At 43.3% G+C, this 16,047-nt stretch overlaps 1 protein-coding gene across 4 annotated transcripts in view; it reads left to right on the top strand.

The window, feature by feature from the left end:
• The window catches only part of Spt20 (transcription factor Spt20 homolog), a 90,254-nt gene that overhangs the window by 55,300 nt on the left and 18,907 nt on the right, over positions 1–16,047 (top strand). For 3 of the 4 annotated variants that reach the window (XM_053789143.2, XM_053789141.2, XM_053789139.2), the window contains exons 17-20: positions 78–187; positions 4,012–4,159; positions 5,114–5,274; positions 5,803–5,908. In XM_053789143.2, the coding sequence (XP_053645118.1) occupies positions 78–187; positions 4,012–4,159; positions 5,114–5,274; positions 5,803–5,908 (525 nt within the window). The remainder of the gene's footprint in view (positions 1–77; positions 188–4,011; positions 4,160–5,113; positions 5,275–5,802; positions 5,909–16,047) is intronic. The other variant, XM_053789142.2, reaches the window with a different exon arrangement.

The following is a 16,047-nucleotide window of genomic DNA, read 5'->3' as shown; positions in this document are numbered from 1 at the left end:
GGCCGACTTGTTAAAACCAAAAAAAAATTATGTAAAATAAAATTCTGGTTATTAAAGCTACCCTTCTGATAATATAGGCACACCATCGGCAGACAATCCAGCCCCACAGAGGGGTGGCCCTTCCTTGCTAGATCGTCTTTCCGCCCAGTCTTCAAGTGCTGCTGCTGCCGCTGCTGCTGCCAATAAGGTTAGTTTATAATACTCTACATAAAAATATCAGGAAACTTTCTTATATCAGTTGTTCGTATTTTTTTAACCATATTGTCTGTTTCAAATTCAAATTCAAATTCAGTTCAAATTCAAATATTTCCTTGTAAAGATTACAATGTGTGGTTTACATGTTATAAAATTTTAATTACAAAGAAGGCCACTATCATGATTAGGCACTTCGGGCAGACTAATACTAATTCTTACGCTCTGTTGATATAGGCTATAATTGAGCAGTACATTTGTACATATTATTAGATACGTAATTAGATTTTTTTTAACGTGTTGGCTATTTCCCATCAAGGCAGGGTGATCCAAAAAGAAAAACTTTCATCATTATTCAACACTTTCACCATCACTCATACATAATCACTGTCTTTGCAGAAGCACTCAGAGACATTTTAGATATACCTCCAAACTGCCAATATCCTAAACCCCTCCTTGAAAGTACAGTGGGCCCTTGGTTATCGGCCGTAATCCATTCCATAAGGTCGGCCTAAAACCGAAATAATATTTCCCATAAGAATTAATGTAATCCAATTAATCCGTTTCAGACACCCAAAAATAAAAACAAAAATTACATTTTTTAAAGATTAACTATAGTTTTACATACACAAAACAATGAGAACTCAATAAAATGACTAATAAAATGGATAAATGAACATTTAAATCACTTCTACCTTTATTGAAGAGTCTTGTTGGTGTATGCAAAACGGTGAGGAGCATATCAACTCTACAGCTTATTTATCTATCACAATTCATTTAACCCTTTGACTGTTTCGGTTGTATATATACGTCTTACGAGCCACCGTGTTTGTTGTATATATACTCATAAATTCTAGCGGCTTCAAATCAAGCAGGAGAAAGCTGGTAGGCCCACATGTGAGGGAATGGGTCTGTGTGGTCAGTGTGCACCATATAAAAAAAATCCTGCAGCACACAGTGCATAATGAGAAAAAAAAACTCCAACCGTTTTTTTTTTTTTAATTAAAATGCCGACTTTGTGGTTTATTTTCATATAGTATTTATGGGTATATTCTCATTTTCTTGGTCTCATTTGATAGAATGGAAAATATATTATAGAAATAGAGGTGATTTTGATTGGTTTTACTATGAAAAGAACCTGGAAATGGAGCTCCAAGTAGGAGAAATGTTTGATTTTTGCCGATGTTCAAAAGTAAACAGATGATGTCATTTTCCAATAAATGTCCAAGTAGCCATTCTAATATGCAGTCATGAATGGGTTGACATTAGTTATACAATTATTACAATATTGCTGTAGTCTGCATAGCAGTAAATCTTCTATTTTTTGTTTGAATAAAAATTTGATATAGAAAGCAAGAGTAATATCAGAGGGACCTGGAGACGTGACTGATGAACAAAGAAAATGTTATTTTAGAGCCAGGAATGTCTGCATTGTTCATTCTGGACCCTATTTTGAAATTGTCATATTTTTTAATTTTCATGAAATTGGCCAAGTTGCAAATTTCTGACCACGTTATTGGGTAGTTGAAATTGCTAAATGGGCAGTTTCTTGTACTCAATCGATAAAAAAAATGGAGTTCTGAAGAAATAGCTATGAGTTTGGTCGACTGGAACAATGGAATTAGCCGAAAATAGGACTCAAAGTCGGCGAAATAGCAGATTCATATATATCGCCGAGGTCGCTAACTTCGCGAGAGCGTAATACCATCAGTTTTCCATCAAATTTCATTCTTTTGGTCTCATTACAATTGCGGAAAGATTCTCTGTCATTTCATAAGAAAAAAATAATTTTTTTTTTTCGGAAATTTTGCGACACCAGGAGACACCTCAGGATTTGGGGTTGCAACAGTCAAGGAGTTAATATGACATAATAAACAATATTAATAACATAGAAACATGATATATACTCTAGAATGAATAACATATGTCATTATGTATGTGGAGTGGTGGTGGTGGTATTGGATTTATAAGGGCCACTGAGAGCATTAGCCGTACATATTAGTGGTAGTGGAGGCAGCAGCAGAGGCCACCACCACCACTATTCACACAAACAATGTTCATAATTTATAAATAAGAAATATTTACACTAATTTATAAATGAGAAATATTATACTGTACTTTATAAATAAGAAATATTTACACTTACCTTGGAGGAGATGCTGGCATTGGTTTAGGGTGGTAGAAGATACGCAGGGTGGCGTGTGTAGTCAGTGGCCGTATATGCCTCCAAAAACATTGGAGGAGTCAGTTTTGTGTCGTCCTTTTCTATTGCTTAATCAATAACACTGTTAATGCACACTTTATTGCTGTCTGGCTCTATATCCTTTATCTACGCCTGCCTCTTTAGTATTGTACATATCATAGAATCACTGAAGAAGGCACATTCTCTCCTCTCTCTTCCTCCTTCACTCTCATACTTTTCAACAACTTCTTTCTTAAATTCCATCATGTTTCTCACTTTCTGTACCAAAAGAACTTTACTAGGAACCTTCTTTGGGCCCATGGTTGCTTATTTTGCAGTTGCACTCAATCAGTAACCACAAAAAACAATGGATTATAGCAAAATATTTGGATGAATGAGCAGAAGTTTCCTCACTCACCCAGAGACACAGTCAGAATGACTCAGGAATGCGTGAGCGGCTGGCGGGTGGGCAGGTGGACGTGTCCAGTATGACCCATAAGCGAAATAATGGTCGATAAAATTTCGGCCAAAAAACCAGGTTATAACCAAGTTGGCCGATATCCGGAATGGTCAATAACCGAGTGTCCACTGTACAGACATTGTACTTCCTGTTTCCAGGACTCAAGTCTGGCCAACTGGTTTCCCTGAATCCCTTCACAAAATATTACCCTGCTCACACTCCAACAGCTCATCAGGTCACAAAAACCATTTGTCTCCATTCATTCCTATCTAACACGCTCACACACGCTTTCTGGAAGTCCAAGCCCCTTTACCCCCTCCCTCCAACGTTTTCGGAGATGACCCATACCCTGCCTTCTCCCATCGAGGCAGGGTGACCCCCCTCCCCCCCAAAAAAAAATCACACTCATTCACACTATCACTGTCTTTGCAAAGGTGCACAGATATTACAGATTTATATACCCTCCAAATCATTCTGTTTTGCTTCATCCTCTCTATTCATAACTCCTATAAAATATTGAGGACTACAATACAGTAATTTAGGAAATAAGAGGATATTACTCTTTGCTTTATGATTGTAAGTTGTAAAAAATATATAATAATTGGGCAGTCTATGCAGTACGTATCTTGATAGGAAATGAATATTATTATTTTTTTTATCCCATTAGCTGTTTCCCACTAAGGCAGGATGACCCAAAAAGAAGAAACGAAAGTTTTCCTTCTTTTTACATTCAGTAATTCATCCAAAAGGAGTTACTAGCCCCTTTCTTCTGGAATTTTAGCTGTCTCTAATGACATGCATGGAGTATTATTATTAGTAATTTTTTTTATGGCACACCAGCTGTCTTCCACTGTTGTAGGGTAACTCAATAAAGGAAACTTTTCTATTATTTTTGGGAGGCATGGGTTAGTAAACACTCTAGTTACATTGCAGTCAACTGCCTTAAGTTAAAAATTGCCTTTGCACTTTAAAATTATTCTACAAAATTTCCAGTTGATCATTACTTGAAGATGTTGAGCATATTAATAGATGTTCTTAGGTACTGTAGTAATAAATGCTTGTTATATAAAACAATGAATCACTCATTTATGAAGTGCTGTATCATAGTAATACAGTAATTACACACATCTGTTTCATGCATATGCATATCTATTTCATGTATCTTTTAATAATGTAGCAAGATGGTGTTGTGAAGGTTGGTGGTGGTATGGGTGTGTCGTCCAGCCAAGGTGTTGGAAGTTCAGCAGCAGCAGCAGTGTTGCGCAGTGATAGTGGAACTGGAGGACCTCCTCCCAATGTTAATATTGCCAGTCTAAATCTACCTGGTAAGCGGAACTAACAGTTGGAAAAATCATCATCTTTCCTCTCATTATTCCTTCTCCCTCCTTTCCTTTTGTCTTCTTCCCTTTTTCCCTGCTTTCCCTGAACTTCCTATTCCTCCTCTTTGTACCTCCCCCTCCTACCTTCCTTTCCTACACCTGCCTTGTTACCTTTTCTTAAATACATTTTTATACTGCGTGTTACCTCTTTTCTCAAGTTACACCTCTGCCTTCTGTTTTTTTTTTTGTTTTTTCTTTCTCCCTAGTCACCTTCCTACTTACTTTCCCCCCCTCCTCCTCATTGTTAGCCTCACTCTCTCCTCATCCTCTTCACACTCTTCCTCCTTCCTCCTCTCCTACCCTTCCCTCCACCCTACCTCCCCTCACTCCTCTCCCTCCTCCTCCCTCTTCCCTCTTCCCTCCTCCTCCCTCTTCCTTCCTCCTCCCTCTTCCCTTCTCCTTTTGTCTTCCCTTTCCTCCTTGTTCTGCTCACTCTTTTCTTTGTCCTACTCTCTCTCTTCTCATCACTTCTCCTCATCACACTCTCACCTCATCACTCCCTCACCTCATCACTTCTTCACCTCGTCACTCCCTGGCCTTATCATCACTTCCTTGCCTCATCATTCTTCTCCTTTTCCATACTCTCTCTCTTTGCCTCATTCCACCTCATCATTTTCCTTATTCTCTTTACGTTTTTTCCTCCTTCCTCTTCCTCTCTTCTAATTGTGTGGTGAGGAATTTGTATGCAGATTCCTCATTAAAAAAAAAATTACCGTACAAAATTATATAAATACACATGTACTACCTATCTTCATTACACTTTTACAGTTTAATTTTTTTTCATTGTCATTATTATTATTATTATTATTATTATTATTATTATTATTATTATTATTATTATTATTATTATTATTATTATTATTATTATTATTATTATTATTATTATTATTATTATTATAGGTCTTAATGTAGCGGGTCTGCAGAGTCTGACAACAAACCTTAGTGGCCTTCAGAATGTTCAGGTGACCATCCCTGGTTTAGCAGTGCCTATATCACTGTCACTGAATGTTCCTGTCAGCAGCTCTACTGGTGTCATCCTCTCTTCTCCACCACCTGCAAGTGTAAGCCTTCTTTGGAAACTCATGTACTGTTATGTATACAAGCATATACTCTATGTAGCTGCTTATGTGGTTGCATTGAGTACGTACTTACAAATTGTTTCTTTATATATTACAGTATTTAGAGATTTATATTAAGGTATTTAGGTACAGAATTTATATTGAAATATTTTCACTATGCAGTATTTGTCTGAATATCATCAGGTTGAAATTAAAAGAGATTGATATTAACCCTTAAACAGTCCAAATAGATCGACGTTCAAATCCGTAGTGCTCCAAAAGTAGATCTGCTTTTTTTTAAATATTTTCAAATATAAAAAAAAAAATGTAGATAAAAAATTTTTTTACACATTTTCAAATGTAAAAAAAAAAAAAAAGATGATGTACATTTTTTTATATACTACTTTCAAATGTTGGAAAAATGTATATATACATTTGGACCATTTAAGGGTTAATTAAAAGATGAAAAGCCCTATAAGGAGCTTATTGAAAGAGTAAATGGTAATCATCATGCTTGTTTGAAAACTTTAGGTAGCAACAAAGGTGTCAGGCACAACAGCAGCTACTTCAGCAGCTACGGTGATGATAGCCAGTCAACCAACTTTGCAACAGGGGCAGGTTGTTCAGCTACCATTGAGTGAGTTGTATATTGAATTTTGCCTTTTAATAATACATAGATTCTATAGTAAAAAAAAAAAAACCTTTAGCAAGTAAAGTCTGTAGTAATCAAAAAAAAAATTCTGGCAACCAGTGCTTTTTTATCTTGGTTATATATTATAACAGTCACCCTGCCTCGGTGGGAGACGGCCGACTTGTTGAAAAAAAAAAATACGTTGTTATTTTTTACTTTATGCTTAGATGTATTCCAAGTCCTTAGCAGTTGCATTAAGCTCAGTCAGGCCACTAACACTTAATTATCACAACAATGATAATAGATGGGGTTGTAAGAAAAGTGAATGCTTGACAGAGTAGAGAACAGAGCAAGACGTCTCATCTCTCGCCTGGACCCATCCTGGATAGATCTGTCATTTCAGCAGAGTCTTCAACACAGGAGGGATGTGGGTGGCCTTACTGTTATGCACAAGGCCAATATTGTCAAAGTACCACACTTGGATCCACTTCGAAGACAGTGTGAAACAAGCTTTTATGCCACAAGACGGGCAGAAAGCAGCAACTTCACTCTGGCTATACCCTTCTCCAGAACATCACTCCATCTGAGATCATATATACCCAGGATGACTCAAGTATGGAACACATTCGTACAGCATAATGATGTCAACGAGATAACGTCAGTTGATCAAATGAAAATGCTGGCCCACAGATGGCTCCAACTTCATCCTGTTCTCTACTTGTATGTCTCATAACAATAAAAATGCTTTCAAATGAGCTGATGTAGGTAACAGCTCTTAGCTTGCCAATAAAGTTAGGAATCCTTAACCTGTAAATAGCTTGTCAATAAAACTAGGGATCTTTAACCTTGACAAACCCTGTGTAAAATAAAATAAAAAAAAAAAAAAAAAAAAAGAGTTGTGGGGTTAAAAGATAAAGAATCTAACACAAAGTGGGAGTTGTCACAGTTGCTCTTTGCTGATGACACTGCTTTTGGGAGATTCTGAAGAGAAGTTCCAGAGGTTGGTAGATGAGTTTGGTAGGGTATGTAAAAGAAGAAAATTAAAAGTGAATATAGGAAAGAGTAAGTTGGTGAGGATAACAAAAAAAATTAGGTAACTAAAGATTGGATATCAGATTGGAGGGAGAGAGTATGGAGGAAGTGAATGTATTCAGATACATATTTAAGAGTGGACGTGTCTGCAGATGGGTCTTCGAAAGATCAGGTAAATCGTAGAATTGACGAGGGGAAAAAGGTGAGTGAGGAGTCTGTGAAGACAAAGAACTTTGTCCATGGAAGCAAAGAAGGGAATGTATTAGAGTATAGTTATACCAACGCTCTTATATGGGTGCAGCAAGAAGAAGGCTGGAGGCAGTGGAGATGTCATGTCTGAGGTCAATGTGTAGTGTGAATATAATGCAGAGAATTTGTAGTTTGGAAATTAGGAGAAGGTGCAGGATTACCAAAACCATTATCCAGAGGGCTGAGGAGGGGTTGTTGAGGTGGTTCGGACATGTAGAGAGGCTGGAACAAAATAGAATGACTTCTAGAGTGTATAAATCTGCAGTGGAGGGAAGGCGGGGTACAGGTCGGCCTAGGAAAGGTTGGAGGGAAGGGGTAAAGGAGGTTTTGTGTGCAAGGGGCTTGGACTTCCAGCAAGCATGTGTGAGCATGTTAGATAGGAGTGAATGGAGACAAATGGCTTTTAGGACTTGACGTGCTGTTGGAGTGTGAGCAGGGTAATATTTATGAAGGGATTCAGGGAAACCGGAGGGCTGGACTTGAGTCCTGGGGATGAGAAGTACAGTGCCTGCACTCTGAAGGAGGAGTGCAGTTTTATAATTGCAGTGTAAGCACACTTCTGGCAAGACAGTGATGGAGTGAATGATTGTGAAGGTTTTTCTTTTTCAGGCCAACCTACCTTGGAGGGAAACAGCCGATGTGTTAAAATAATAATAATAATAATAATAATTTGGGAGTTTGGTATTCTTGAGCATCTGTTTTTCAAGAAATTCACAAGTGCTCACACACCGAGCCATAAATGCAACAACAACAATGAAGAAGAAATATTAACCATTAAACTGTCACCTCTTCAAGGGGGGCTCCTTGTTGTGGTGAAGAGGCTCTTGGTCTGAGGAATCAGACCTGTCGGTCTCCTTCCTCAGACCGAACCTAATTACCCCCCAATCCCCCCCTCCCTATCCCATCCTCCCCTTTTTCCTTTCCTCCTCCTCCTCCCCACCCCTCCCTTTTGCCCTTCCTCTTTTTGGCCTTTGGGATTTCTCCCACAGGCGCGCTAGTTCCTAGGTAGGGGAAAGGATACCGGGGTCCATCCCATTCCGTTGAGGTTCTTGGCGGTGGCGTAGTTTGCCGTGGAATCTGGATCGCCTGGGGATGTCCCGATCCCTCTCCGGTATCCCGGAGTAGCTTTAGGTGTCTTTCGGGCGACGGGTGTATCTCTGGAAGCCACCTTTCGGATTCCGGGGGTGGTGGCCGAAGGAGGTATGCTTTGTGGCGGATATCCGGCCACCCTCTCTTTTGTCCACCGAGGTAGCTCGGCAGATGTGAGGTTGCTATCCCGGATTGCTGGTTTACTGGCATGAAGGGTAGGGTATGGCACGGGTTCCATGCTGCATCTGCGCTACTAGCGGTGCTGAGGTCCTCTTGGGCGCGGAGGGAGATTTCCGGCCCCTTCATTCCTCCTGGGAACTATTCCTCCCTGCTCCCCCCTTTTTTTATTCTTTTTTTTTATTTTTATTTTCTTCTTTCTTTTTTTTTCTTAAAAACAAAAAGCAAAGGAGTAACCTAACCATGGAGAACCCAATCCATGAACCCACTACCCCCGGGCCCCTTCTTGATACCGCACCCCATTCTGACCCTGCCTTGTTTTTGGACCACTCTTCGGACACTCCTGATGCCCCTGTACCTCTTGCTGGTGCTGTTTCCTCACCCGCTTCAGGTACCGGGGCTTCGACTGACTCCTTCGATTTGTCTGACCTCCGCTCTCCTTTGACTATGCTTCCGGCCTCTCCCTCTACGGTACGGCAATTTTCGAATCACCAGCCCATTTCACGCCGGACCAACTCCGGTCCTACTCCTAAACGCCAACGTCAATCTCCTGATGATGCTCCTTCGTTACCTTCCCATTCTACTCGGAAAAGACCGACACGTCATGCACTCCCTCTCCACGCTCAGTTTCGGACCACACAATGGACTAAATTCTTTACTTTAAGACCGACTTCTTCTTCTGCCTATCTTTCTGACCATAGTATTGGCAAAGCGCTCCTGCGTCATGTTGGTAGAGATATTTCATTTCATGCTCTCAAGAGCGGTACGCGCATCGTCACTGTCCAGAATGCTACCCAAGCTCATGATCTTTCTCTCCTTTCGAATATCGATACTACTCCTATCACTATTGAAAAACATCTTTCTCTCAATTCTTGTAGTGGTACTGTCATTCTGCCCCATACCATAGTCCAACAGAATTTCCAGTCATGTGGCAATGACATTTTTGAACAGCTGGAACTCCAGGATCTCCCAATCCTCAAAGTAGACACTTATGTCCTTCCTGCCCGTGGGCGGAGACGTTACCCTTGCAATGTGGCTCGTTTAACTTTTGACAGCCGAGAACTCCCGTCCTCTGTATATGTCGCGGGACATCGGTTACAAGTTCGAAAGGTGATACCTACACCGCAACAGTGTAGAAATTGCTGGCGTTTTGGTCACCCAGCGAAATATTGCAGATCTATAGCCGAATGCCCAGTCTGTGGTGCCGACGACCATTCTAATACATCTTGCAGTCAACCTCCATCTTGCCTTAATTGTAATGAAGCTCACCCTTCGTACTCCCGCCGTTGCCAGGTCTACTTAAATGAACGTGAAATCCGTTGCCTCAAAGAGGCAGAAGGTCTCCCTTATGCTATGGCAGTTACTCATCTCCGCCTCCAAGGGAGACTACCCCGTGTTTCTTATTCTCGTGTTTCAAAACATCCCCCCACTTCTGGGGTCCCATCTTCTGCAGCCTCCTCTGTTGTTACCCCTCCCATAGCCACTCTGGCATCTAATCCTTTTGCTGTCCTTGGCTCTGACGTCCCGACTACAACTCAGTCTGTTCTCACATCTTCGCGTCCTTCCTCACAAGCCCCAGTATCGACAAGACCTCGTACGACACCTAATACCAATCGCCCCTCTACTTCTCAGAAGTCCAAAAAATCCACATTGCTCAAATCTTCTTTGCCCCTTCCTTCCCTTCTTCCACCTCCACACTTTACCTTTCCAGTCTCTGTGCCTAGTTCTTCCCCTCTCTCTGGCTCTATTACAAGTGTGGAGATTCACCCTCCTCCTCGTACTATGCCTTCCACCCCCGTCCCCTCCCAAGTTTCTCCCTCTTCTGCCACCTCCCAGGTTTCTGCCTCTTCTGTCCCCCCCCCCCCACACTTCATCTCCAGTCCCTTACACTCTTTCGTCCCCCTCTACTTTGGTACAGTCCATTACTGTCCCAATCTTTACTCACCCTCCCCCTTCTATCTCCAATATGGTCTCCCATACATCTTTGAATTCAGAAACACTTGAAGCCATTTCAGAATATATTGCAGAGACTAAACCTTCAATGGACACTGATTCACTTCCTGTTCCTTCTCTTCCCTCTCCTCCATCTTCACAACCCCATTCTTCGCAACGCTCCGTTCCTTCGCTGCTTGAACGTCTTCCAATGCCACCACACGTTGACTTTTCTAACCCCTCTAGTCCGTAGGTGCCTTTCCCTACGGATTCCTGGTATTTTCTTCATCGCCAATCATGGCCTATTTACAGTGGAATATCCGCGGCCTCAGGGGTAATCGGGGTGAGCTTCAGATGTTGCTTTCCAGGTTTTCCCCTGTTGGTGCTTGCTTACAAGAACCAAAATTACACTCAGCTGTTTTCCAACCTATCTCAGGCTATAATTTATTGTATTCTTCGGATCCTTTCTCAGATGGGACCTTTAATGAAAGTGCCCTTCTTCTACGCAATGATATTCCGTACTGTCAACTATTTGTCCATACCTCGCTGCATTACACTGCAGCCCGTATCCACTTGAATAAGTGGTTTACAATATGTTCTTTATATCTCTCTCCTTCTCGAGCATTTTCTATCCCAGACTTTGCCTTTCTTGTTTCATCCTTACCACCACCACTTCTGTTACTTGGTGATTTTAACGCCCACCATTTCCTCTGGGGGGGGGGGTCTCATTGTGACTCACGTGGCATCCAGTTGGAGGCTTTTCTCGCCTCTCACCCCCTCCATGTTTTAAATACGGGTACTCCCACCCATTTTGATCCTCGTACTCATACTCTCTCTTGCATCGATCTATCAGTCTGCTCTTCCTCCACTGCACTAGACTTCACCTGGTCTGTTCTACCGGACTTACATGACAGCGATCATTTTCCAATCATTCTTACTTCTCCTTCATATTCACCACCTTTCCGTAGCCCTCGCTGGCAATTTGATCGGGCAAATTGGGACCTTTACTCGCAGCTCACTGCTTTTAGTGAGGTTCCTTCTTCATCCTCCATTGATGAGCTCCTACACCTCTTCTCGACGTCAGTTTATACCGCAGCTTCTCATTCTATACCCCAAACCTCAGGCAGGCATTCTCAGAAGTGCGTGCCTTGGTGGTCTCCTGCTTGTGCTCGTGCAGTACGTTTGAAACGCGCTGCAAGGGGCAGGTACCGGTACAATAGAACCAATGAGAGACTTCTTGATTTTAAGCATAAGCGTGCGATCGCTCGCCGTGTCATCCGTGATGCTAAACGCACTTGCTGGCGAGACTATGTTTCCACCATCACCTCTGCTTCCTCTATGAGTGCAGTCTGGAAAAAAGTGAGGAAATTGAGTGGTAAATACTCTCCTGACCCGGCTCCTGTTCTACGGGTCGCTGGTATTGATGTAGCAAACCCTCTTGACGTTGCCATTGAAATTGGCACTCATCTGGTCCGTATTTCCCGAGGGCTCCATCTATGCCCCTCGTTTCTTTCCTCAAAGTCTGCCAGAGAGTTAGTACCCTTGGACTTTTCTTCTCTCAGAGAAGAACAGTATAATGTGCCTTTTACACTTCAGGAACTGGAGGCAACACTCTCAGCTTGCCGATCATCGGCAGCTGGGCCTGACGACATTCATATTCGTATGTTACAACATTTACATCAGTCAGCCCTTGTAGTCCTCTTACACCTCTTCAATCTTATTTGGGCACAAGGAGTTCTTCCCCAGCTGTGGAAATCTGCCATTGTTCTCCCTTTCCGCAAACCGGGTACTACAGGACATGATGCCTCCCACTATCGTCCCATCGCTCTTACTAGTGCAGTTTGCAAAGTGATGGAACGTCTCGTAAATCGACGTTTAATGTGGTATTTAGAGACACACAACAGTCTCTCCGCTAGTCAATATGGCTTTCGTAAGGGCCGTTCTACCATAGACCCCTTACTACGCTTGGATACGTATGTTCGTAATGCCTTTGCGAATAATCACTCAGTTATTGCCATATTTTTTGACCTTGAGAAGGCATATGACACAACTTGGAGGTATAATATTTTGGCCCAAGCCCACTCCTTAGGCCTCCGAGGCAATCTACCATCCTTCCTTAAGAACTTTTTAACTGACAGACATTTCCGTGTTCGAGTCAATAATGTGCTTTCCCCGGACTTTGTCCAAGCTGAAGGTGTCCCTCAGGGATGTGTTCTGAGCACAACACTTTTTCTCCTTGCTATAAATGATTTGGCCTCTGTTCTTCCACCCAATATTTGGTCATCACTCTATGTTGATGACTTCGCTATTGCTTGTGCAGGCGCTGACTGTCATCTCATTGCAGTTTCTCTCCAGCATGCGGTCGACCGTGTTTCCACTTGGGCCACCACGCATGGGTTTAAATTTTCCAGTACCAAAACTCACCAAATTACTTTCACTAGACGCTCTGTCATCTCCGATCATCCTTTGTATCTCTATGGCTCCCGTATCCCCGAACGTGATACAGTCAGGTTTCTAGGCCTTCTCTTTGACCGTAGGTTATCCTGGAAACCTCACATTACCTCTCTGAAGGCAACTTGTCACAGCCGGCTAAACCTTCTTAAAACCCTTGCTCATCTTTCCTGGGGAGCTGATCGTCGAACTCTGCTTCGCCTACATTCAGCCCTCGTTTTATCGAAACTCGATTATGGTGACCAGATTTATTCAGCGGCCTCTCCTGCTACTCTCTCTAGCCTTAACCCCATCCATCACCAAGGATTACGTTTATGCCTTGGTGCTTTTCGCTCTTCCCCTGTTGAGAGCCTCTATGCAGAAGCGAATGTTCCATCCTTGTCTGATCGCCGTGATGCCCATTGCCTTCGCTACTATGTACGCTCTCACGATCTCCACAATCCTTCCATTTATAGAATGGTCACCGATATTAGTAGACATTCTTTATTTGTTCGCCGCCCCTGTTTGCTCCGTCCCTTTTCTCTTCGCCTACATTCGCTCTTGTCTTCCCTTCAGTTACCACCTTTATATGTTCATGTAGCATCTCACTTTTCCCTACCCCCCTGGGAAGTTCCAGCTGTTCGGGTCTGTTCTTTCTCACTCCCTTGCTCGAAAGCCCAACTGCCTACGGTGGCTTCCCGCTCTCTTTTTCTTGATCACTTCCACTCTCATTCTCATGCCATCGCTGTGTACACAGATGGCTCTAAGTCTTCAGACGGCGTCGGATTCGCAGCAGTGTTTCCGGACAGCGTCGTGCGAGGGCATTTACTATCTTCGGCTAGCATTTTTACTGCTGAATTGTATGCCATTCTTGCAGCACTTATTCGTATCGCATCTATGCCTGTGTCATCATTTGTGGTAGTCTCAGACTCCCTTAGTGCTCTACAGGCTATACGAAAATTTGATACATCTCACCCCCTAGTTCTCCGTATCCAACTTTGGCTACGCCGTATCTCTACCAAGCATAAAGATATTGTTTTTTGTTGGGTCCCTGGTCATGTCGACGTACAGGGCAATGAACAGGCAGACACTGCTGCGCGGTCAGCAGTACATGACCTACCAATTTCCTATAGAGGTGTTCCATTTCTGGACTATTTTGCTGCAATAGCTACCCACCTTCACACCCGTTGGCAACAACGTTGGTCAACTCTGCTCGGTAACAAACTTCATTCTATTAAACCGAGCATAGGTTACTGGCCGTCTTCTTGTCATCAGTGCCGAGGTTGGGAGACCACTCTCTCCCGCCTTCGCATTGGCCACACTCGTCTTACTCATGGGTATCTCATGGAGAGGCACCCTGTTCCTCTCTGTGAGCAGTGTCAAGTTCCAGTATCGATTAGCCACATTCTGTTAGACTGCCCTCTCTATCAACGAGCACGCAGAATTTACCTCCAACGTCGTCTTCGTTCTACTACTCTCTCTTTACCTTCCCTTCTTGCTGATGGACCCTCCTTTAATCCTGACTCTCTCATTGACTTCTTGACAACGACTGATTTACTCCACAAACTCTGATGATGATACCTTTCGCACTCCCCTCAGCCCTTTCTAGTTCAGTCTCTTGCTGCCCTTTACCCTTTCACCATCCACTGCCCCGCTGTTATCCGTAACCTATTACTCATCCATCTCCCTTTTGCCACCTGATGCCCTCGCTTCCTTCCTGCCCTGCAGCGCTGTATAGCCCTTGTGGCTTAGCGCTTCTTTTTGATTATAATAATAATTATTAATTTGATTTTGTGCAAGAGTTTGAGACATAACAGATATGAACTCATGAGCAATCAGCTCCTGCTATTCCTGGGAAATACAAGTTCCATTTCTTCAATATTATTAATTCTGTTGCTCCCACTTACAAGGGTATACGCAGGGCCTAAGATGACTTTCTTTTTCTTCTCTCACCACTGTTGGGAGCTGAGCCAACATGCCTACTAACAACCAGAACTCCAGGCCCAACAATTTTGACAAGTCCTCTTCAAGGGGGGCTCCTTGGCGTGGTGAAGAGGCTCTTGGTCTGAGGAATTAGACCTATCGGTCTTCTTCCTCAGACCGAACCTAATTACCCCCCAATCTCCCCTCCCCTATCCCATCCTCCCCATCCTCCCCTTTTTCCTTTCCTCCTCCTCCTCCCCACTCCTCCCTTTTGCCCTTCCTCTTTTTGTCCTTTGGGATTTCTCCCACAGGCGCGCTAGTTCCTAGGTAGGAGAAAGGACACCGGGGTCCATCCCATTCCGTTGAGGTTTCTTGGCGGTGGCGTAGTTTGCCGTGGAATCTGGATTGCCTAGGGATGTCCCGATCCCTCTCCGGTATCCCGGAGTAGCTTTGGGTGTCTTTTGGGCGACGGGTGTATCTCTGGAAGCCACCTTTCGGATTCCGGGGGTGGTGGCTGAAGGAGGTATGCTTTGTGGCGGATATCCGGCCGCCCTCTCTTTTGTCCACCGAGGTAGCTCGGCAGATGTGAGGTTGCTATCCCAGATTGCTGGTTTACTGGCATGAAGGGTAGGGTATGGCACGGGTTCCATGCTGCATCTGCGCTACTAGCGGTGTCGAGTCCTCTTGGGCGCGGAGGGAGATTTCTGGCCCTTTCATTCCTCCTAGGAACTATCCCTCCCCGGTCCCCCCTTTTTTTTTCTTTTTTTTATTTTTATTTTCTTTTCTTCTTTCTTTTTTTTTCTTAAAAACAAAAAGAAAGAAGTAACCTAACCATGGCAGCCCTAGTCCATGAACCTGGTACCCCCGGGCCCCTTCTTGATACCGCACCCCGTTCTGACCCCGCCTCGTCTTTGGACCACTCTTCAGACATTCCTCATGCCTCTGTACCTATTGCCGGTGCTGTTTCCTCACCCGCTTCAGGTACTGAGGCCTCGACTGACTCCTTCGATTTATCAGACCTTCGCTCTCCTCTGACTATGCTTCCGGCCTCTCCCTCTACGGTGCGGCAATTTTCAAATCGCCGACCCGTTCCACGTCGGACCAACTCTGGTCCCACGCCTAAACGTCAACGACAATTACCTGCTGATGATACTTCTCCACCTTCACCTTCTCGTTCTTCTCAGAAACGATCGACACGTCCTTCACTACCTTTCCACGCTCAGTTTCAGACTGAACAGTGGACTAAATTCTTCACTTTACGACCAACTTCCTCTACTGCCTATCTTTCTGACCATAGTATTGGCAAGGCACTC

Source organism: Cherax quadricarinatus, chromosome 44 (genome assembly GCF_038502225.1).
Source record: "Cherax quadricarinatus isolate ZL_2023a chromosome 44, ASM3850222v1, whole genome shotgun sequence".
Taxonomy (NCBI): domain Eukaryota; kingdom Metazoa; phylum Arthropoda; class Malacostraca; order Decapoda; family Parastacidae; genus Cherax; species Cherax quadricarinatus.
This window is presented reverse-complemented; position numbering and strand designations above follow the sequence as displayed.